Genomic DNA, 22427 nt, shown 5'->3' with positions numbered 1-22427 from the left:
GACACTTTTCTTATTCCTATGGCTAATTTATTGAGCGGTACGGACATTTCTGATTGGGATTGAAGTGCACTGGGATTCAACCTAATTGAACCAGCTTTAATTTGGTCACGATATTGAAGAATTCATTTAGTCACATTAGGCTTTCTGTGGAAACTGGCCATAAATTAGTCAATACTAGGAATTTTGCATCATTTGAAATGGTAATTGGTCTTGGTTGTGGGTGCAGTTGTGTGTCATGCCCAAGAGGGGAACAACTGAAATTATTCCAGTAATAAAATGGAAAGTAAAGCGTGGTAAATGAAAGCGCATATAAAAGATTATAGCTCTAAGTGACAGGAAAAAGAAACAATGAGACACCAGAGATAAACTTAAACATATCCATATGTTTATGTGAGTAAATAAGGAAACAGTCAAGAATGCGTCACCCCTGCAGCACTCATATGCAAGTAATTCATTTGGGTTTTTTTGTCATTTTATTAAGCTCTAATTTATTTAGGCGTATGCAAGTCCAGTAAAAACAGTCATAAGTCAACTTTCTATCTTTTTCTAGAGGTTTTCACTTCTTTTATTACAAATTGACCCTAAAGATCCAGCCAGATGTTCTACTACATAGAGCTTCATCTCCAAAATGACAATAAAAAAGCTTGTATATGCAAATAAGCACAATAACAGCATGTACAATTATTTCTTTAGCAGACTAGCTTTGTCTAAAACCCCCCCGAGACTGTATATAAAGTGCTGTGTTGTACATGCAGAGTGACACACAGACTAGAGCTGCTCGAGGATTTCAGAAGAAATAGATCTGTTCATATCCTGTGAAGTTTCCAGCGTAGACGGGCGTGTCATTGTAAATCAGTGACGAGGCCTCTTCCTCAGGATTGTTAAACTGATGTAGACTTCTCCTTCCTAAACAAAGTGAGATGAATGTGATTAGAATAGAATAGACAAATCATTGTTGGGAACAATAGGATTTAGAAGTGTTCAATGTAATATTTGTGATATCTTTTTTTTTTATGAAGCTAAAATGTTATTCATAATCTTAATCTTCTCTCTTCGTCTATCCCAGCTGAACTAAGATCACTGTGGGTCTCGGGGTGTTGCATTTCAAAGGGCCTCAATCATTGAATATATAATTTTGTAATGGGATATCAATATATATTGTGATATTATAAATATTCTGGAAATTCCATTGAGTTTATGGATACAATAATACCTTTATTTATTTTTTTTGCTTAATCTAGTGAAATATTCCTGCTCATTGATAGGCTGCATTGCCCACAATAGTCTAATACCACCACAAAGTCGTATTAAGAGCAGTCTTTCCCATTAATTACCAAGACTCTGGCTGAACCATGAACCATTCCTAGCTGCACCCAGGACAGGTCCTCTGAGGACACAGCATTGTCTGAGGTAAGTTATGTCAACTAACGTTACAGTATCCACTGCAGTTACAGCAGGATGGCAAGTTAGTAGCCTGTTTGGTTCTTCATAGGCTTTTGTAGAAAAATAAACTGGAGTAAGAGTAGGATTTTATCGTTATCCGTTTCTTTGCAGCAGAAGAGACAGCAAGGGCAGCAGGAGGGACTCAGCAGATTCTCATAGTGGGACAGACATTCAGAGAGGGACAGCAGGGCAGGTAGCTCCCATTGGGACAGCCTCCACTGAGGGAGGGACAGCAGGTTAGAGGATGGGGCTGTATCAGAGTAGTTTCAGTAGCTGTTAGTGATTGTGGGAAATATTTATTTTGTTAATGCCATCTAGGTGCACCTGGAATCAGGGTGGAATCCTGAATGGGTAATAATGCCAAAGTTTAAACACTGGCTTTATGTTGCTCCACATGTTGAGCCGAACATTTGCATTTGTAGGTGCATTCCGTGTGTATTTGGGCCAAATAAAAAAGCAGTTCTGAGATAATACTTAGTTTGAATTATTGATTAATAGTGTAGATTATGAATGTAAAAAATAGAATTTGGAAAAAGGGTCCAAATTTAGACCCTTTGGGGAGGTTGGGGCTTTTCATTACATGAAGGATTATCTGGAGCACCATATCAATACTGAGCTCCAGCGGCAGAGCATTAAATGCCACAAATCAATTGCATTAGGTCATTTCCAAGCTTTACTCCAGTCACGTCATCAACCCATTCAAATCACGACCACAAAAGTTGTTTCACATGCAGTTGAATGGGTAGTGTTCAGGGAGGCTAGAATTAGTTGTCACTTAATCTTTTTTTTTTATTTGTATGCATCATGCCATGAATGCTTTTGAGCCAGTCATCATTAAGGAGCATGAAGCTCAAAATGAACACAAAACAAGGTATATGGTAACTTTGTGGATGTGAAAAAAAAGAGTTTAAATGTCTTTAACCTAGCTGTATTCAAATATATGGCCTCATCTGTACATGATAAACTGCATAATCTTCTCATATAAAAGAAGAGCACAAACATTGTGCCTCAAACGCACCTTTTATTTTCTTTAATTTTCCTAATTCAGGTCAAATCAGACCGTAATAGGCTGCAAGGAGAGCAACGTGGCTGCCTGTCTGAGGGTCTCCATCAACAGGCCGAGCTCAGAGGAGTTCAACTACAAAAGGACATTTACAACTGTTTTTATCAATAACCAGGGCAATTCAATGTCCAAATTCAGGGTTCAAAGTTTGTAGGGAGATTTGAGTTGTCCTCTCTAATTTTTTATTTAAAAAAAAAAAACAGTATGAAGACTGTCGACTGTATGCTCTCGTTGATTTTGCGTGTGGACCGTTTGTTACCTGCCTTAAACTCTATCTTGTCGACCATGATTTGTGAGTGTGACCTTTTTCCTGTGTCCTCATAGCACTGATATTTACACAACCAATGTCTGTATGATTGACTTGTTGACTAGAGCACAAAGTTCTTTGTTGATGTAGCTTATTGGTTTTGCTCTCAAAGTGCACCAGATTGATGCATGTAACTTTAAAATGCTGTGTCGACATGTTGAGAGCCGTTAAGAGGCAAAAGATATGTTCCCAATGTCGTATATTATGCACCTTTAAAACCATTGGATGAGTGCCCATGACCTCAATAGTATGTTGTTTTAGGTTAATTACCAGTCAATATGTCAGTCAGCACCTATCAGAGTACATCTGAACATGTTTACAGTTAAAATAAAATATCAGCCTTCTTTTCAACACTTGTCAATAGTGTTTATTCAATTTCTAGTCGTGAAACTTTTATTGCAATCAATATAGATTGTGAGATTTCTGGAAATTCAATTCGGAAAATATTCTTTATATGGTCTCACAGTATGTATCATCATAACCCACAACCAGACTCGATAACTAACAATACAATCAATAGCAATTATTATTGATATTGTGTGTTTGTCATCTTACCTTCGTTGACAAAGAACTCAGCCAGCAGAGAAGAAAGCTGAACAGCATGAGCAGAGTGAGGATAGTTCCGCTTCCTCTTCCACTGAAAACGATTCACCTCCGGGTGCCACTGTACTCCATAGAAGGGATATGTTTTACCTGGCATGAAGGAAGAAACAAAATAAAAAATACATATATTAGTTAATGTAGCATAATAATTACAACTTTGTCAAATTGATATAGAAATAATCTTTTCACCTTCTATGGTTGATGCAAAGTGGACTCCGTTCTCTGCAACGTTTGTAGACAGCAGGGAGAAGAAGCTCTGCAGCTTCTCATTTTCCTTGAAGGTCTGAAGGAAAAATAATTCTTATTAACCTTACAGTATTATTTATGAATTAACCTTGTGTCAATATTTTAATGCCCCAAATTGTATACAGTATTCTAGATTTTTAAGGTCACATAACTTTAGTAAATATGTGTTCTTGTATTTGCTTTTCATGCTGTGACACTTTGTTTTCTTTGCCTTGGATCAATGAAGTTTATCTTATCTGTCAATCTTGAGTACGTGGACAGATGAAGTCGCTGGGGAGCAAAAACACCCATGTCTCTTATTGTGCTGGAATATTGATGGCCTAAAGTGTGCTGAGTGGTAATTTGATTTAACACAAATTAATTGACGAATATGCGCCGTATAAGTTTGATATCACCTGAAATTTAAATTGCATAATGAATCAAATTACAGTACCACAAACCAATGTGCGCCTGGGTTTTTGGGGCCTTGGGGAAGTAATCCAGCTTTGATTAACCACAGACAGTTTATGAAGAAAAACTTGTGAATCTTGTAATGCGTAATGAATGTTAAACCTGCGGATTGTTCGTGTCTACATTTATAAGGTCAAAAGTACCAGTCATATGTGACAGAAAGCCTGGGAGACACAATGTCTCTAATTTTATTTCCCAGCACAGTAACAGCTAAGAAAAACCACAGGAAGTGAAACATACTGTGTACAGTGACAGTTTACTGTACCTTCACTGCAAGTCCATAGTGGTGAAAATTGCCAGTGAGTGGTTCTTGGGTCAAAGCCTTCATGAGACTGTAGGGGAAACCCTCAAACATCCTACTAGAGCCGGCCTCTGCAGAGAGAAATACATGTTAGAAAAGACACAAGGTGTCATCAAGCTAATTATTATTATAAGACAAAAACACAGAACACGCTCCAATTCGTAACTTGCTTCTACTGACACCAAGTGGTACGATCCAGCACACGTTGTTCTCCAGAACATTTTACCAAACAATTTAATAGTCCACTTTATTTAGACCGTACCTTCTATTTAAAACATATTCACTAAATGCCATAAATATAAAAGACATTCACATAAACAACAATAATGCAGTAAGCTCCAACCTGGGGTTAGGTCGAGGGGCAGCGCTATGTTCTCAGCTGTGGTGGCTTCCAGCAGATTTTCTCCGGCCACCAGCACAGTCAGCAGCTGCATGCCCATGCATGTACCCCAGATGGGGAAGAAGTCCCCTTCATCATTGGCCTGCAACACACACACAAAGTCACTTTTTTGTTTCTGACAAAAAAAAAACACTTATTCAGGCTGTTGCAGAAAAAGCTAATTTTCAGACTAAGTCTGCATTCAAATTTGTATTTCGGTATAAGTACCATATTAAAAATAAACTTCACTTTAATATCAGATATATTAGTCTTCAGTGCAAACCTTTCTTTCAGAGTAAAATGTCAGATGGATTAGCGAGAGTAAAACATAATTTACTGTAGGAGCTGCACATTTGTTGAACTTCACTATGTTTTATGAACTTATTGTAGGTTTTACCAGCAAACTAAGAATTCAAAGCAAGTAGTAATCATCTAAACGTAGTGGAGTAAAGAGTATTATTTTTCTTTATGAAATGATTTAGAAATAGTCTGACAAAATGAAAAAGAATGAGCTTTCACTCTCGACTGAACTCAAGCACATTGTTTTCAGTCAATTTAAAAGATTAAAAAGACAGATAATAAACTTTTTTTTTGACCATTAGGCAGAGAGAGAGAGAGAGAGAGAGAGAGAGAGAGAGAGAGAGAGAGAGAGAGAGAGAGAGAGAGAGAGAGAAACAGCTACAGCTTTTGAGGGAGAAACAATGGAAGTAATGATCTGCTGAACAAACCGTCAGAGCGAGTCTGTAAAAGATCTTCGCCACCCTGGCAAAGTCTGATGTCTTCAAATCTGCTGATCCCCCGATGAGAAGCAAGCTAAACAGACATCACACAGTTAGAGCAGTGACACACTGAGATCTGAGGGGAAAATGCAATCAGTGTATTTATTTAAGAAGTATGTAATTGCATCTTCCACTTCCAACTCATTCACGCAGCTCACCCGTTGATATTCCTGAAGATTTCTTCATATTCAGTGGTGTTAAGAGTCAATCTGTGGAAGACAAATAAACGATTCCTTACTTATTGTACATTGTTTATAAAGCACGGAAGCCAAAGGCGACAGAAAGTCCATTTATTTTTCAACAAAAGCAGCAAAACTCAGCAGTGACATATCAGTAGTTCAAATCACAAGTTAACAACACGTCATATACATTTCCAAACATACTGCATTTTTATGTAACTCAACAATACTCTGGTGCTACTGTCTAAAGAAGCAGTGTGCACCTTTTCATTCTGCAGATTAAAAAGGTGGGTGTTAACAGGTAGAATGATCTTCCATTGTTTCTATGACTACCATTGTTTTTGACGCCTAAACTGATCACATATCAAAAAGCTTCAGTAAAAATGTATATGGTATGATGTGGTCTGTCCTTACAGTTACAAACAACATTAGAGGACTCAACCCACCTGATAGGCATCACTCTGCTGCCCCCAGACTCAATGAATTTCACATAGGAGGAAGGTATGTAGGTCCTCCCGAAGGGTTTCATGGCTTCATCTGAAACTATCTGAGTCAAAATACCTGTGGGACAAAAAACACAGCAGATGTGAAAATTCAGCAGTGACACAAAGAAAGTCATTTGTTCTATTTCTTAAATGTTTGTATCCCCTAAACTCTTTACCTCTGGTGGTACATTTCACTCACCGATCACAGGTCTGTCGTTCATAGCCACCTGGTTGAGTTTAGTCGGCAGAGCTTTGTTGCAACACAAGTAGCAGGCAAAAAACAAACACACATATGTTGAAGATCCGGTTTTCGACATGTTCTCGCCTCAATATCCAGCGACTAATCGAGCAACTGAAAAGGTATGAGGCTGTTAAGAGAGTGTTGACTTATGAGAGCAGCTGCAGCAGAGGTATATATGTCGAGTTAGAAGAGGATATAGTCAGTAGAGGGAAGTGAGGAATGTCCAGATTTCCATGTGACTGCTCCTGTACAGCACATTCAAGTTATACAAGTTGACTGCTGAGGTAAACATAAATGTTCTGCTGACAGCACGGACTTTTTGGTAAAATTTGTATCATTTAGTGTGATGGGAAACAATCCCAGCTTCATTAGTCAGAGGATGATTACGCAAAAGTTAAAGGAAATTACATGAGAGCTTTTAAGAAAGCAGCTCTCGGTTCACACGGCACGCTGAGCAGTCAAACAGGTTTCCACCTGACAATGAAATCGGGCTTTCTATTTATAAGATTTTAAAGGAGGGGAGCGCATTGTGTAGTCTGAGACCAAACTTTCTAAGAAGGTTCTGGCTCTGCTGACAAAGACTCCTGTAACATCACTCCAGGGGTTTCTGTCTATTTAAAAAAAACGAATTAATGGACATATTTGAAGATCTGCTTCATTTCAGATTAGCACAGTGTGCATATCTTTACAGTGTAGCAAAATGACAATGACTGATACTTTCTAAAAAAGAAATCCTGGAAGCAATGCAGTTACTGTAACAGACAGATTATGTTGACAGCAAATGGGTCTGTTTTTATTTTGAATCAAGATGTAACGGTGCAATAACTTGAATCAGCAGGAATGTGGGTCCTTGTGGGGTTGTTGGTAGAGCACCGACTGCTTGTAAAAACCTCTACAGGGTACCATTCACTATAGCGATTTTGCAAACTTTTTTCATCAAATAAACAAGCCTTTGCACCAAGGCTGGATTATTAACCGGGCAAAGATTAGCTGCATGTCAGAAGTAAGATATGAACAGGTCCTGCATTATTAATTATTAATTAATGTTTTGGCCCTGTCTGTTTTTGTAAAGAAGATAATTTAGTTTTATTTGAGTTTATATTATGTTCACATGGTGCATATTTTCTTAATCGTATTACAGCACAAAAGAATCTGAGGCTGCCATGTGTAGTCAGCTGTGTGCACACAGTACTTAATGGGAACTTGGAGGCAAAAAGGTGAACTTTTGTGTTGGGTGGAGAGTCCACAGAGGCCTTGGGGCATGTCGATTAGGCACACATTTTATTTGAACTGGTTTCATGATAATAGAATAAAAATAGCTGGTTCAACATAAGTGCGAAAGATTTTCTGCTGTGATGTGGCTTTCCTTATCATTTGTTGGTGAAGAGAGTTTGATAGAGCTTTGTTTGCAGGTCATAGAGTGCTTGCGCAGAGAACAGTTTAAAGTTGGTCACTAGTCTGTCTCCAGTTTATCAGAAAGAACCACCAGGTGGAGACAAAATGCCAGCAATGCTACAAATTCACAGTTTTAGTCTTTGGCAAATAATATATAAGAAAAAATAATGCTCACCAAATCACAGTATGCAATGATTATTGTTTAATATTTGTTGTATCCAAGTATGAGTGAGAACTGATCTTTGACAATGATGCACACTTTATGTATTCGGTAAACTGGTGTTACATCACATGTGTATGTAATATGCACACAGTATGCGCATGTGTGATTAAAAAATAACAAAAGTAAAACTTCTCCATACATCATCAGAAAAACAACGCAGTGACGTATGAAACATTGTAAGATATCACATCAGTCAACTGTATGTCGACTGTATTCAGCATCAAGTTGTGAAAAACGTCACATATTTAGGTTTCTCAGAGTTCCCCCTAACTTTAAAATACTGTCTATTACTTAAACGACTCGCAGTCTTTGTCCACTCTCCAGCACCAACAATTTCAGATGCAGTTAATTCTTATACAGTTTTTAAAAAAATCTTTTCAGCAATATTAACCATTGTCAGTATTACATAGACATTAACACTTTATTTTGGACCCTTCAGTCACACATTAGTCTAAAAAATGAACTCTCTTGTTATCCATGGGAGCAGCAGTCACCAACTTCAAATGGCAAACAAATGAAATTCGGACCATGTCAGTCCTTTTCTGCAAACAAAATACACAAAATAAAATGAGTTTTTTTTCTTTTAAATACAGTATTTTAAGTAACCTTACTAAAAGAGTCTTGAAGACTTAGTCCCAGCTTTAGCATGTCTCTCCTTATTCAAAACAAGTAAGTGGGATTTGTTGTTGATGTGTTGTTTATTATTGTTTGCAACTTACCCTTCAGCCTTTCTATTTCCTGACAAACATCTTCATGCACATCTGCCAGCAGTTCTTCCTTTGGCTTCAGTCCATCCAGAAATACTAACAACAAACAGATAAATCAGTCATTTCATCTTGATAACTAGTGAATCTGCTACAGTGATCATGGTTTCATTATTTAACATACTTTTTTTGAGGTCTCAGCCACAATAAATACCCTAACTGCTCCAATAATTCAGTTTCCCCCCCCCCCCCCAATTGGCATCACATACTGTACATGTGGCATCATCAACTGGATACTCACAAATTCCAGACACCATGCTCTCCATCTCCTGCCGGTTTTTCAGGTACATTGGCCACACGTGTCCATCAAAGTACCCAGGAGGATCGGGAGGCGTGTACACCCTCGAACTGTCAATCGAAGACAGCAACACAGGTGAAAACATGAAGAGGCGAACTTTCTCTCTCTGCTTTTTTGGTTACTGCAGCTCAAACATAACTCATGGAAAACGAAACTGAAACAAAATCCATTTCTAAAAGGTGAAAAACAGAAAAGACAAGTGTATTGATTTTAGATTCTGACACCTTCGTCTCCTTTTGCAGACTTCGTAAGCTATTTCCATGAAGTATCTTTTGTAAAATAGCTCATTCAGAGGCCTGGAAAGGTAAAGCACACAAAAACACAAGTTAGTTACAGCATTACGACCTAGAATATCTTATGATTATTATCATTCATATTATTAAAAGAGAAGTTTTATCAAGTTACAACTTTCTAATAATAGGCCAATAAAGTAAAGCGTAAATGACAAACACAGTAGCTGTTTTAAAGCCCCCCTCGTGTACCGGTGGTTGAAAATGAGGAAGCCCTCCACTATCAGCACATACACCTCCTCATCCACTGGTGGTGTCGTGCGCTCTGGGTTCAGGCCTCGCCGCCTCAGGAACGACTCAGGATCTCTTCGCCACGAGTCGACCTCGCTCATCATCGTGTCCATGTGGAGAGCGTCGAGCACTTCAACAGAATGGATGAAATTAAATATTCAAGTTATTTATCAGCAAAATGCCAATCATTGTCTGGTTCCAGCTTCTCAAATTTGAAGGTTTTTTTCTGTTTTTATAATATTTGAATGTGAAACTGTAACTAATATTTTATAAGGATTATTATCTTAAAAGTAATAGATATGAAAGTAATCATTATCCGATGCCCTACTTTTTTTGTATAAATAGTGTAATCTCTTTCTTTCTTAGCCTAGAAGTATTCACTTTTAAATATATTGGAGATTTACATTTATCTGCTGATTTATTTGCAGATATTCACAACCTCCCCAGGTATAGATAAAACTCCTAAGTCCCCAGAAAATATACCAAGAACATGGCCGCAGTGTTCTTTATTGTAGCTAGTCCCTTGCATCCCTCCAGTCACGCATATATCTATCCACCATTTTCAGATGGATGAATAGACAGACGACAGCTGCACCGAATATGTCTTAAACAAACAATTAAAAGTGTCCTTACTGTCATATTGCTTGAACCCATTGCTGTCCACTGGAATCACAGAATCATCCTGAAGAAAAGAGCATCCACTGTGATCACTGGAGCATAACTGCCAAAGTGTAAAAGTATGATATGATTTAAAGTAGTCTACCTTAAAATATGAATCCTGTGCAATGAGACAGCTGTTGGGTATCTGCTGGTGTAAACTCTTGGAAAGAGTAGATTTTCCCCCATTGGTCATCCTGAAAGAAAAACAGATTCGCAGATATCAGCTTCTTGCAGATATGTCAGTTGATGTGTGTGCCAGCCAATAAAAAAATAAGAAATTGCAGTTTAGAAATGTTTCCTTTTTTATCTGTGAAATATCCTGCCCAGTACATCTCTAGGTCACAGTTATTTAGACAGAAAACACACATTTAAGGGATCCTCGTAAAAAATGTGTTAATGTTTTTTAATGTAAAAGAAAAAGAATATCTGCTGAATATGTTTCTATTTTTAAATCGTGTCTTGTATTTTGGACTGTGTTGATTCTTTAATGTTATGCAGCACGTAGTCAAATTCCTTGTATGTGCAACATACTTTGGCAATAAAACGGTTCTGATTCTGATTCTATTAACATGTCATTGGATAATAGGAGGCGTGCGCATTTCCCGGTGCTTTTCTGTGTCCTGCTGTCTTGCCTCCCTGCATTTCCCACTGAGCTTACACAATAAACCACCAACTTCTTAAAAGAAGTACGAAGTAATGACACAAACCAGTGTTTCCACTTTACATTTTATAAATGTGATGTGAAAACGCATGCAAAATGCTATCTGAGGTCCAACAGGCTATCTGGAGGCGAAATGACCCAGGAACAGCAAAAGGGATGCAGGTCAACACAGCAACACATTGATGTTAACAATCCTCAGGACTTACTTACCCACCAACTCCTACGACTAGTGTCTTCATTTCAGTGTTTGATTTATTAAACTGCTAAAAGCAACAGCTCATGTGCAGACGTATCTAGTACACAGGCATGTTAGTGGCCACTGCTGCTGCAACAACTCTGTAAATTGCTTACTCGCGCTTTTCCGCTATCGGACGCTCGTGATTCGCTGATGGAGCTGTTACGTCAAAAGACAAACATTTAGTACATGGTATACAGTAAAATCAATAGAGTTACTTACAACAAGGTTCTGTTGAATGAAGTATGAAGTATGTTGAAACTAAATTAAATAATAAATCAATATAAATAGAATACATTGTGCAAAACGTTCAGGGTTCACATGCAAATATGTAAAGTAAGCCATGTACAAGATTGTTACGTGCCGTGTTGTGCTTGTGCACAACGTAACAAAGATTATAATATATGTATTTATACATATGTGTGTATATGATATAAATAAATGACTAAGTTATAAATAACGTACTATAAAAAATAGTACATTCAAATAAAAAAATAATTAAATAAACGGAGTTTACACCAAGAAATAGATAAGATAAATATAAAACATTTAATAGAAATAAATAAATAGTGATAAATAATAAGATAAAGTAATATGAAGAGGAAATAATACATTGTACAGAGTTTACATAAAACATCATCTCAACAAAAATGAATCTATCATCATATTAGTCTATATATATCCATATATCTGTTCATCTATCTATCTATCAGTAAGCAATGCAATAAAAACGAATTTCACAGTTTAAGTTTTGCGCATGCGCAGCAGAACTTTTCCGCCTACCCTGTGGTGCTACACGCACTTCCTCATTGGCAGTGATAGCAAAGTGTTCTCACACACCAGCGACGTTTGTGACAGAAGTAACACACCGCGGGTCTCGTTTTATTTCATCTCTGAGCCTCGTAAATGTCGAAGCCACCTCCCAAGCCGGCCAAGCCAGGTAAGAAAGACGCTGCGAAGTTATTGTGGTTCAAATGTAGCCATAACTTCAGCTCTCTGTCTCTTGCAAAGACTACACACCTTGTTGTCGGTGTCAGCTTAATGGGCGGACGGTGAGTCCTTCAAGAGTGAGTGAGATATGCTGATTTCTGTCGGGGTTTTTTCTGTTAAACTTTCACGACACAGTGGAAGGAAAGCTCATACACTCTGATTAATGTGAATATCCGTCATTACCAGCACGACAGTGGAGTTGGTAAAAAGCGCCTTCACTGCTGATTGGCAGGGGGATCCAACTCTTAGCAGCAGGCCTCTGTAACTTCCCTATTTCCATCACTCATACAAGAAGAGTGCAATCATTGAGTGGCTTTAGGTCGTAGGTTAGGAGGTGACAATGAGTCCACATGCTCGATAACAGCAGCTCAACTTCCTGCAAGCTCAGTCCGTGCTGCTATTCTGGTGACTCCATCCCAGAGATTATGAAATGTGTCTATTACTCACAAAGAGAAATGTGAGGTGAATTCAGAGCACACATGTGGATTGTGTGCATGACTTTAAATGTGAAGGAATAGCACTTACTTTGTTAAAAACCTATATATTGTTTCTGTGCAACAGGTGTCATCACAAGTCATGGCAGGTGTTAAAAAAAAAAAGTTAAAAAAATAGTTCATATGAGAAGCAACAACACATCTTCACATCTGCTGTAAAACCTGCACTCACCCACCCACACGCATACCTATCTTTCTGAACATCAGTTATTCAGTCGACTTCACTGATGCACACTAAATCAGATGGACAGAATATTAGAAACGGACCAAAAATGACCACAATGTTGAATCAACACTTTTCTAAAACAGTTTAAACAAAAAAAACAGATCATCACAAACTTCACGAAGGCCGGATTTATTGACTCCACATTAATCTTAGCTCAGGTTTACTTAGGTGTACACTTAGGTGTACTTCTTACTGTTACACACCATTGCACATCTTTTCTCTATTTATATACACTTGACACTTTAATATACTTGTTTGAACATACTTTATTTTTGTTTGTTCACCATAGTTTATTGTAAATTTTCATATTTCTTTTATTTAAATGATGTCATACTATTGCACTGTGTTGTTGCTGTTACACCTCGAAGTCACCTCGCCAAATTGCTTGTAAGTGTACTTGGCAATAAACAGTTTCTGATTCTGATACTTACTAAACTGGCAGCTGAGTGTATTCTCTCCAGGTCACATCCTGTGCATCAGGCAATGGCAGATGTGTAAAAAAAGAAAAGTCAACGCTGTTAGCGATGATTGTCAGAGAGTAACTTCAAGAATCTCTAAAGATGCTCTGAAGTCTCACAGAGGACGAGCAGGCACAGTTCTGCAGACATCTTGTACAGTATGTCATGTTCAGCCTGCATTATCGTTCATACTCGTCGAGTTTATTCATGAGGCGGCTCCATGACGCCACACCTGGTTGAGACGGCAGGTGACACCGTCTGTCCTGACAGATGGCTGGTTGGTGTTCAGTTATATGAGGCAAAGTCGGAGCCTCGACGTGGTCACGACTGATGTAGTTTTATTATTTTATTTTTATCTGTGCCGTAATTCACGTGGATGGCTGAGGATTCACTGCCTTGATGAGTTTTGCTGCATTGTGAGCAGCGTACAGGAGATGTATTCATGCTGTTATGTGGTGCTGCAGTTTGTGATCCTTCTAAGATAATGTAACTGTCCCTCTGATGGAGCCAAAGTAGAAAATAGAATCTCTCTACAAAGATCAATTCAAACCTTTTTTTCAGTGGGTAATTGAAGACATCTTGAGCTTGTGTCCCATGATAACGTCGATGACCACATACACCCGGAAACATGCAATCTAACTAACAGGACCAGACTTATGAGTTTATTTTCTTTGTGTTGAGGAATAGTGTCAGTTTTGTCAGGAATGTTGAGAGGGCAATACTAGAGATCTGTGTGTATTCTCTTGTGCAAGACATTATAGTGCCTGTGCTAATGACTCTTGGTGTCGTATTTTTGGAGGCTTTGATGGTTTGGATTTTTTGGGTTGGGCTTTGCAAAGCAATGGGAAAGACCAGACTGTTGGAGTTGCTCTTGCAATGAAATAACACAGCTGGAAATCATCAAAAAGCCCACAAGCAAAATGACAATGTTTTGCTCACTCTGAGGACATTCTTTTCTTTGTATTTTGAGCCTCAGGCTTTACAATCCAGAGAGAAGGTGGACTGGTCGGCACAGGCCTCTGTGTGTTTTAGGGGACGTGACCGGGCCTGCAGAGCAGACATGGTTGCTGGTGTTGAACAGAGCTGAGCTTGTGCATTCTGAGACACTGAGGCAGTGTGCAGGCTGAACAGAGAGCCTGACTAACAGCAGAGGGGAGTAACAGCTCTCCAACGTTTAGGTCTGTTAGCTCAAGAAATCTGCATTTACCAGACTTGTATGTCCAGAATTAAATGCATTACGCATATTACCAGTAAATACATTTTGAGAGAGGCTTTTTCAGCAGTTTCTTTTTTTACTCTTTATTCAAATTCTAGCTGATGATGATCATTCATGCTCGTCTATTCATTTGTTTGTTTGTCAAACTCAATAAGAATATACAAGAGGAATAAAAATACTCTACAGCATATAAAAACATCAACGAATTAAAAAAAAAAAAAAAAAAATTTTAAATAATGTTTGCTAATTATATATGAAGCTAATTTGCAGCCTTCATCCCTGTTAAGAGTGAAAAAAAATCAAATTAAAACAATGAAACAAATTTTGTGTGTAAAGCATTGTTATGGACATATCCAATAAGGCCCTGGAGAACAAGAACAATCTTTGAAAGGGAAGTCAATAGTGAAGCACTTACAAAACTGTAAATCTGCAAAGCAGAATAATTTGCACTGCAGACGTCACACATTTTGGAGTTAACTGAAAACTTTCGTTGTGTCGAGCTCATTAGTCTGTTTAGTAAACTTTGTGTGTATTTAGCAAATATGCGGTACAACATACTGCACACAACTTCAGCCATTGTTTAGTCCCACAAATCAATAGTTGGTAGACATAATAAAAAAAAAAGTAATTGTGAAATGTGGCTCTGCTTCTTTAAGCTCTTGTGTCGTTCTCCATGAACTGTTGAGCTGTCAGCTAAGGCCGCATTCACCCTGGTAGCTTTCTAGCAGCAGAGCTAACGTCAGGCTCCACATCACATGTCCTGAGGGCAGCCACCTCACAAGGACCACCATCTATGTGTTTCTGTCCCTGCACTGCATGTCAACAACATGTGTATTGTTGTTTGCTGCAGCAGAGATGTTGTGGTGGACGCAGGCGCTCCAGAGCAGACATGAGGCGCTGCGTGTCTGAGTGCGGGTTGCATTGCTCAGGCAGGGCCACGTGCTGCTGGCTCTTAAGTGAGCTGATTGATGATGTTGGCACTTCTCTGATTTATTTAGGCAGCTTCTGAAAAGTGAAGCCAATGTGGAAGTGCATTGAATTTGCGTTCTTTCGCCATCGGCCATCGGAGGTCAACTCCTCTGGTTGCAAAAATAAGTCGGATTGTATAGAAGTCTATGAGAAAATGACCTCACTTCTCCTCTTCTCACTTGACTTAATGAGTTTATGGTCTCAAGTCTTCTTAAATAAAGCGGGGTATGCTTTAGGGCGGGGCTACCTTGTGATTGACAGGTCAGTTCAAAATATATTTTTCAGTGTGAGGGTGTACTTAGCTTCACCCTCTCATGACACTTCTGGTTGCAAAAAACCAAGATGGCGACACTCAAAATGCCGAACTCGAGGCTTCAAAGTCCACAAACCAGCGGGTGACGTCACGATGACTGCGTCCACTTCATATATACAGTCTGTGGATTTATTGCACTTTCATGAGCGTCATTTATCACATTAAGGCTACATTCTGCGCTCGCCTGCAGCCTCATTGTAGTGAATCTAGGCCGTTTATTCTACAGAGCTGTTGAGTGATAGCATGTGTGGTTTCACCTCACTTTCTCTATTTATATTCTCAAGCACAGTTCTCTCTGTTCAACACTCTTTTGCATACAGGGATGAGGTTAACGGTCCACTAACAGTCTGCAAATATTTCTTCTAACATGAAATCTCTTTGTTTTCTCTCAACTAGGCCAAGTCAAGGTGTTCCGAGCACTGTTCACCTTTGACCCCAGAACGGTGAGAGATTTTTGTTGGTTTAGATGGATTTGTTTTTCTAATATTTGATGATTGTTGAAAACCATTCGTTCAGTCCTTTTTTTATTTTCGATATTTAATATTTTGACATACCTCTTCCATGGATTTTAATATATGAAACAGCTGTTCGCTCCTGTATGCGAGCATTTCAGTTTACATTGCTTTGCAGAATAAAAGCCACAAAACAATCACTAAATCAACAAGGGCAATGTGCACATAAGATCTCAGGTCATTTCAGAGAGGGGGCGTTCCTATTTGATGTTCTACTAATGCAGATGTGCGCGCATGTCCCTTCAGATGGTAAAAGCCAGATTGAAAGACGGAATATCCTGCAGCTAAAGTTGCTATTCCAGCAATGGCAACAACTGCCTGCAACGCAAAGCAACCCAAAAAAGACAGACTTATCTTAAAATACTTATCTTAAAAGAGGGATCCGACAACAACCGCAATAAAACACGTCAGTATCTGTGAAGCGTATAATAGTTTATTCTAACATTTCTTTTCCATCTCTGAAGCGCTTTGTGGATATTGTGGCTAGCAAGAGCCTCAGATCAGTCTGTCAGTTTGCAAAGAAAACGGGACTGTAATTCTGATATAAATGCATCGGGATTACAATTACCATCTGATTATATAAAGTGTGAACAATTCCTTACCCACTAAACTGTTACTAATCCCTCTTTTTATGTCGTCCATCAACAGTTTCAGGTTAAACTATGTTCAAATTTAGCAGTCCCGATTATTTCAGTAGGTGGTGAACAATGAGGGGAAAAAGGGGATAAAATGCAACACAAAAGTCAGTCTTAGAATCCTGCGAAGGCATGAAACTCACTGATTAGTCCAGAGTCACATTGTCCTGTTTTTATTTCAGCCAGACGAGCTGTTCTTTGAAGAAGGAGACTTTTTGTACATCTCTGACACGGTGAGTAAAGCCTCAGAGATTCTTGCTGCGCTCTTCTCCATGTCCCATTTAGTTTGAATCTTATTTTGCACTTCTTCTTCCTCTTTCTTTGGAATCTGTGTTGCACTCTTTGCATTTTGTGTCTCCCTTTTTGTGTTTCTATTTTCCACCTTACAGTCAAAACCGTCTCCCTTTCCTTCTTCCCTCCCTCTTTATACCACTAATATTTTCCTTGCATGTCACTTTGTCCTGTTTGTCTCCACACATTTACCTCTTGTGATTTTTTTTAAATTTTAAATACAAAGATATCTGCATTCCAATTATCCCCAGAGTGACAGTAATTGGTGGAAGGGGACGTGCCGAGGAAGGACAGGACTCATTCCAAGTAACTATGGTGAGTAGTAAACTTAGAATAACCGTAATAGTGAATCTTAGATAAAGCACTAATGATGGTGTTTTGTCTTTTTAGTGGCTGAGCAGGCAGAGTCTATCGACAATCCAATGCACGAAGCAGCCAAACGAGGTGCGACAACTATCTACACGTCTGTGTTTCAAAGTGTTTATTTAGTCATGTTTTTGTGACATTGTCGTCAAAGGCATCCAAGGCATTCCTTCATCCTGGAGAAAAAAAAAACATTGACTTCGATCGTGTCTTTTCTGTTTTTGCTGAAGAGCTGTTCCACTGTTTGAATTACCAGTAGCCTTCTCGGTTTAACTCCGTGTGTGCTTCGTGTGCACATATTCGTTCATTTAAACAGGCAATCTGAGCTGGCTGAGGGAATGTGTGGAAAACAAGGTTGGAATCAACGGGCTGGATAAAGCGGGAAACACTCCCCTCTACTGGGCATGCCACGGGGGACATAAAGGTAACTGATTGTGGTGTTTAAAACATGTTAAGATTTACTTTTTGAAATGAACAGAATGGATTCAGGCCTCAAAAACGTCAGCTTCTTGTGACAAACTCTTAATTTTTCCGACTTGCAGCAATGATGATTGGGCTGACGGATTGTGTACATCACTTTGTTGAGGCAGTGACTGAATGTAATCCCATACATCTTGAATTGTGACACACTGGAAGATTCATTTTACATGAAGTACAGAAAAACAGGAAGTTGGCCTATGAAAGTGTTCCAGTTCTTCTGTGTTCCTCCATTGTCCCCACGCGATTGTTATGTGATACATGTTGAACTCTTCACTCAATCCATTGCTCAAAGTTCTCTTTTTTTATTCTCTTTTCTTTCTGTATCAGATGTGGTGGAGGTGTTGCTAAGCCAGCCCAATGTGGAGCTCAACCAGCAGGTAGGTTGGGTTTAAGGCATGAAAGTAGATTAACTAATGCGTCCAAAACATCGGGATGCTGTTCCCTGATTCCCCAGCCCATCTCTTATTCCAACATTTGCAGAATGGGGACATGGTGAAAGCCTCATGGTGATTTATTACAATCATTTTTTTTATCCCAAAATGTGTAAATGAACTGGGCCAAATGTATCAGTCCCCTTCATATTAATGCTTCTTCATCAATAGACCCTATAACATACCTGACATAAAACTATTTTTAAAAGATATCTAATAGAAGCGATGCAGCTGTGAGGACAAATATTGTGCAAACAACGATGAAATCCGAAATGGACTTGGAACTGTCGGTGCTTGTGAAACAACCGCGATGACACCGTGTCGATGTTAGAAACACAACAATCGTATCCACGCTGAACAGTCTGCTGCTCATCTCAGTAGATGGACCGGGGGTCGCCTCCCTCCCACACAGAGATTTGCAGGGGATGTGGGAGAAACACCACAGGAAATCCAAAAGAGAAGACTATACTTAGCCTATTTATTTTTATGTCCACTATTGCAGTTTGAGATTATTATCTAAATATTTAACTTTATAAATAAGTGTTTTGGCGCGCCTGGTCGAGTGGAGCTTTCTATGATACTGAAAGGGTGATTTTATTCCGGCATGATGAATTAACATTATAACCTTCTGTTTTATTGTGTTTGATCACATCCTCAATGTGTCCACATGGGGAAATATTATGCTACTTCATGAATTACATTTCTAAAAAAATGGATTCAAATATTCCTGCAAATGTAGTTATTTACAATAGTCTATAAATTATCTATTATCTAATATTCTATGAATGTTACTTAAACAGCTGTAAGAAGGCTTCATAGTCCATACAGGCCCACTGTGGTCTGTGATTTATTTTATCCCGACAAAGTGATGTACAGTCTGTACTGTGGAGAGAAGCAAATGAAAGGAATTTTTCTCCCATATGGTTAGATATCATGTCACTTTAAAACAAATAAATTTGAGCAGGTAAATCTAAACTGTAAAAAGTGAGCCTTGACATTACGACCTCCCCCACGGATGGATGAGAAACACTTGATCCATTCATGATACTGCAAGATGGGGGGGCAAAAGTAAGGGAAACGCCTAAATGCATCCACTGAGAAACAAAGACGATACTCGCATACAGCACAAAAGGCATCACTCAGTGGTTTGATGACGTCTCCACCACCATCATCAAAACCACCATCATCAAAACACTAGATGAAGGAATATGTTTTAGAAAAGTTGTGAACAACTTTCCAGTATAGTCTCAGAGACTTCTATGACGAGAACAATTGAAGCTGTTCTGGAAGCTGCTGATGGGCCCGACATATTACTTTGTGCATCTTTCACCCATCTGAAAAGTTGTTGTTTTTTTTTCATATAGCTGTGGTTTGGGTGTGGTTTCACATCTTAGTTCAATGACGTCAAATAGAATCCTTGTCAAGGCGTTTTGTCTGTGATGTGCATGCTTTGTGTTTCAGAATAAACTTGGGGACACTGCTCTGCACGCTGCTGCCTGGAAAGGTTATTCTGACATTGTGGAAATGCTGCTGACCAAGAGTGAGTGTCTAGCCTCGTCTCGTATTTGGTTTTATGAAAAAGGAAATTCAGCAGGTCATGTTCTTTATTTGGATGGATATCGACACAGAGCAGGGAAAACACTTAGACAAAGCTCCATGAAGGTTTTTATCAGACCATAAAAGGAGGATGTGTGGTTCCAAATTGAGGAAACAATAACCAGCTGACTCTCCACGTTTTGTGTGCCTCCTCACATGCACACAGTTGTATCTCTGTGTCTTCCTGTATGTAGTTTCTGGTCTTTTTAGTGCGACTGTGTTTGTTTCAGATCCGAGGACGGACGTAAGGAACAACGAGAATAAGCTGGCTCTGGAGATGTCCACCAACCCTATGTGTGCTTCACTTCTCAAGAAGAAGCAGGGAAGCAGTAAGTACAGTGGCCAACAGGGGGCGTGCACACACACACACACACACACACACACACACACACATACAGTATCTCTGAGACAGGCCACACACTCCCACAGGGAACAGAATAATATGCTGTTTCTTTATTGAACTGGGGTTGACTGTCAGTGCACAGCATAGACAATCCTTGAGAGTAGCACCAGCATCAGTGCAACAAAGGACCATGAATGAGCCTCTCATACATTGTGAACTAACTCCATGAAACCACACATGCTTAGGAACTTATTTTGCAAAAGATGCAAGAGACATACGGCCACTAATAATATAAGGGGCAGAGGTTTTGCAGATTCATATAAGCAGTGAAATATTGCAATATTCCTGTCATTAATTGTCCATTTCTCTTGTTTCAGACATCACACGCACACAAAGCAACGCTGAAGAGTATTTGGACGATGAGGACTCGGACTGAGCCGGTCCTGTCGAAACATCTTCACTGTCTTCTGTTTGGTTTTGGGAGGGGTGGGGGGGGGGGGTCGTGGAGCTCAGAGAGATTAATTACCGACCTAAAAATGGATTTGCTGCTCTCTTTCCAACCGTAACTCAATTTTAGTTCCATTATTTTGTGCAAACACCTCAGCCCTCTGCATCACCTCAGTGTCAATTTCAAAGCTTTGAATTGAGGCGTTTTACAATTTGCCAAGTGCATTTCAACCTGCCGGGGATTTGTCTTTGGTGTTGCACACTGGGGACTGAGAGGCATAATGTATGTAGTAATGGAGAAGGCGCCAAAGCTCTAAAAAACACATTCCAAACATACAGATTGTGTTCAACCCATTTACACTGGGCATTAAAGTGCCAGCGCAGATTAAAAGATTGGTCTGGTTTGTGTCTAGTTAAGTTTTAATGCTCCACTTGAGTTACTGAACCATGAAATCACCCTAAAGGAATTTGAAATGTGTTATCTCTCACAGCTTAGAGCGCCATCACAAGATCTGTTATGTACATCTGGGAGGCAGTGCAACGTTTGTATTTAACCTTAATATTTCCTCTTTTAATGGGAAGTGCTGAGGGACCCAATGAGAGATTTCCTTGTGTTATCTGCTTGGTCAAATTAGGGGGTGTCATGTGTAATGTGCGTAAACGGGCCTAATAGGGGGAATGTGTCTGCAAACTGTCTTGTACGGCCACAATATTCCTCCCCCTCCATTATTATTCATGAAAGTCACCTACACTGCACATGTTTTGATCTGTTATAACACCTGCATTCCTATTAATGTTCAGTTACTTAAATAATACAACCCCTGTAAAACAGACTTTACATTAGTCTTTCATCTCTCAAGCTTTTGATGATGTGATTTCCATTCTGGGAGCTATTTTCTAGTTTGTTTTCTTGCTGCTTTCCCACAGATTTCCCACACATTTAATATATATACATATATAGATATATGTATGTGTTAAAGTGCCTTATGTGTGACATAGTCTTTTGTTATGTATCAATGTGAACATGCTTTTATCTTCTGAGGTTGTGAATTTCTTAAGATGATTTTGTTCTAGATTTCTACCTGCTCTCTCTTTAATCTACAATAAAAGATTTTTAACTTAAAATGTCACTTTGAGTAGATGTTTTTTTGAACATTTACAATAAATTCACACACATGGCATCTTTGGATGCAAGTGTTAAAGTGAAATGTGTCAGGATTTAGATTATTTTTATTTCATTTTTTCCAAGTTACAGAAGCCTTACTAGAGATTATTATGAATTATTCAAAGCTTCTCACAGTGAGCCAAATTCCTCTCATTACTCACCCAGTGTGCAAACAAACCACTCACATGTAAAGTAATACCATTGTGGGCTGCATACTCTTAAACCCCTCTGGCTCAGGCCCCTGCTCAGAAATAACATGCCCAAC

General features: G+C 38.9%; 3 protein-coding genes across 3 annotated transcripts; 1 reads left to right on the top strand and 2 right to left on the bottom strand.

Moving 5' to 3' along the window:
* Nucleotides 1-282: 282 nt before the first annotated feature.
* Nucleotides 283-6647, bottom strand: LOC116388666 (gamma-glutamyl hydrolase). Its single transcript, XM_031856721.1, has 9 exons — nt 6435-6647; nt 6197-6311; nt 5730-5780; nt 5521-5605; nt 4757-4895; nt 4378-4484; nt 3606-3699; nt 3369-3506; nt 283-906 (listed from the first exon to the last, which is right to left on the bottom strand). Exons 1-9 carry the CDS (start codon nt 6550-6552, stop codon nt 788-790), a joined length of 966 nt encoding a protein of 321 aa, XP_031712581.1. The 5' UTR covers nt 6553-6647; the 3' UTR covers nt 283-787.
* A 1869-nt stretch (nt 6648-8516) lies between these two features.
* nmrk1 (nicotinamide riboside kinase 1) lies at nt 8517-11237 on the bottom strand. The gene is made up of 8 exons (XM_031856729.1): nt 11209-11237; nt 10441-10531; nt 10311-10359; nt 9639-9807; nt 9381-9452; nt 9100-9206; nt 8814-8897; nt 8517-8636 (listed from the first exon to the last, which is right to left on the bottom strand). Exons 1-8 carry the CDS (start codon nt 11235-11237, stop codon nt 8626-8628), a joined length of 612 nt encoding a protein of 203 aa, XP_031712589.1. The 3' UTR covers nt 8517-8625.
* Nucleotides 11238-12023: 786 nt separating this feature from the next.
* Nucleotides 12024-21078, top strand: ostf1 (osteoclast stimulating factor 1). Its single transcript, XM_031856289.1, has 10 exons — nt 12024-12173; nt 16296-16342; nt 17229-17279; nt 17589-17652; nt 17728-17781; nt 18017-18124; nt 18508-18557; nt 20073-20151; nt 20438-20536; nt 20928-21078. The coding sequence occupies exons 1-10, from the start codon at nt 12140-12142 to the stop codon at nt 20984-20986; spliced, it is 645 nt and encodes a 214-aa protein (XP_031712149.1). The 5' UTR covers nt 12024-12139; the 3' UTR covers nt 20987-21078.
* The last annotated feature ends 1349 nt before the right edge of the window (nt 21079-22427 follow it).

This window comes from Anarrhichthys ocellatus, unplaced genomic scaffold, assembly GCF_004355925.1.
Source record: "Anarrhichthys ocellatus isolate YVR2014 unplaced genomic scaffold, GSC_Weel_1.0 scaffold17, whole genome shotgun sequence".
Taxonomy (NCBI): domain Eukaryota; kingdom Metazoa; phylum Chordata; class Actinopteri; order Perciformes; family Anarhichadidae; genus Anarrhichthys; species Anarrhichthys ocellatus.
Note: the sequence above shows the minus strand (reverse complement) of the source record. Positions and strands in the feature narration are given on the sequence as shown.

Coding starts and splice junctions, on each gene's coding strand:
- LOC116388666 (XM_031856721.1), bottom strand. CDS start 6,552: ATGTCGAAAACCGGATCTTCAACATATGTGTGTTTGTTTTTTGCCTGC. Junction 5,781..6,196: donor AGCAGAGTGATGCCTATCAG/GTGGGTTGAGTC, acceptor TGTCTTCCACAG/ATTGACTCTTAACACCACTG. Junction 3,507..3,605: donor CTTTGCATCAACCATAGAAG/GTGAAAAGATTA, acceptor CCTTCATGCCAG/GTAAAACATATCCCTTCTAT.
- nmrk1 (XM_031856729.1), bottom strand. CDS start 11,237: ATGAAGACACTAGTCGTAGGAGTTGGTGG. Junction 9,453..9,638: donor TTCCTCATTTTCAACCACCG/GTACACGAGGGG, acceptor TTACCTTTCCAG/GCCTCTGAATGAGCTATTTT. Junction 9,207..9,380: donor GTCTGCAAAAGGAGACGAAG/GTGTCAGAATCT, acceptor TTCGATTGACAG/TTCGAGGGTGTACACGCCTC.
- ostf1 (XM_031856289.1), top strand. CDS start 12,140: ATGTCGAAGCCACCTCCCAAGCCGGCCAAGCCAG. Junction 12,174..16,295: donor TCCCAAGCCGGCCAAGCCAG/GTAAGAAAGACG, acceptor TCTCTCAACTAG/GCCAAGTCAAGGTGTTCCGA. Junction 16,343..17,228: donor TCACCTTTGACCCCAGAACG/GTGAGAGATTTT, acceptor TTTTTATTTCAG/CCAGACGAGCTGTTCTTTGA.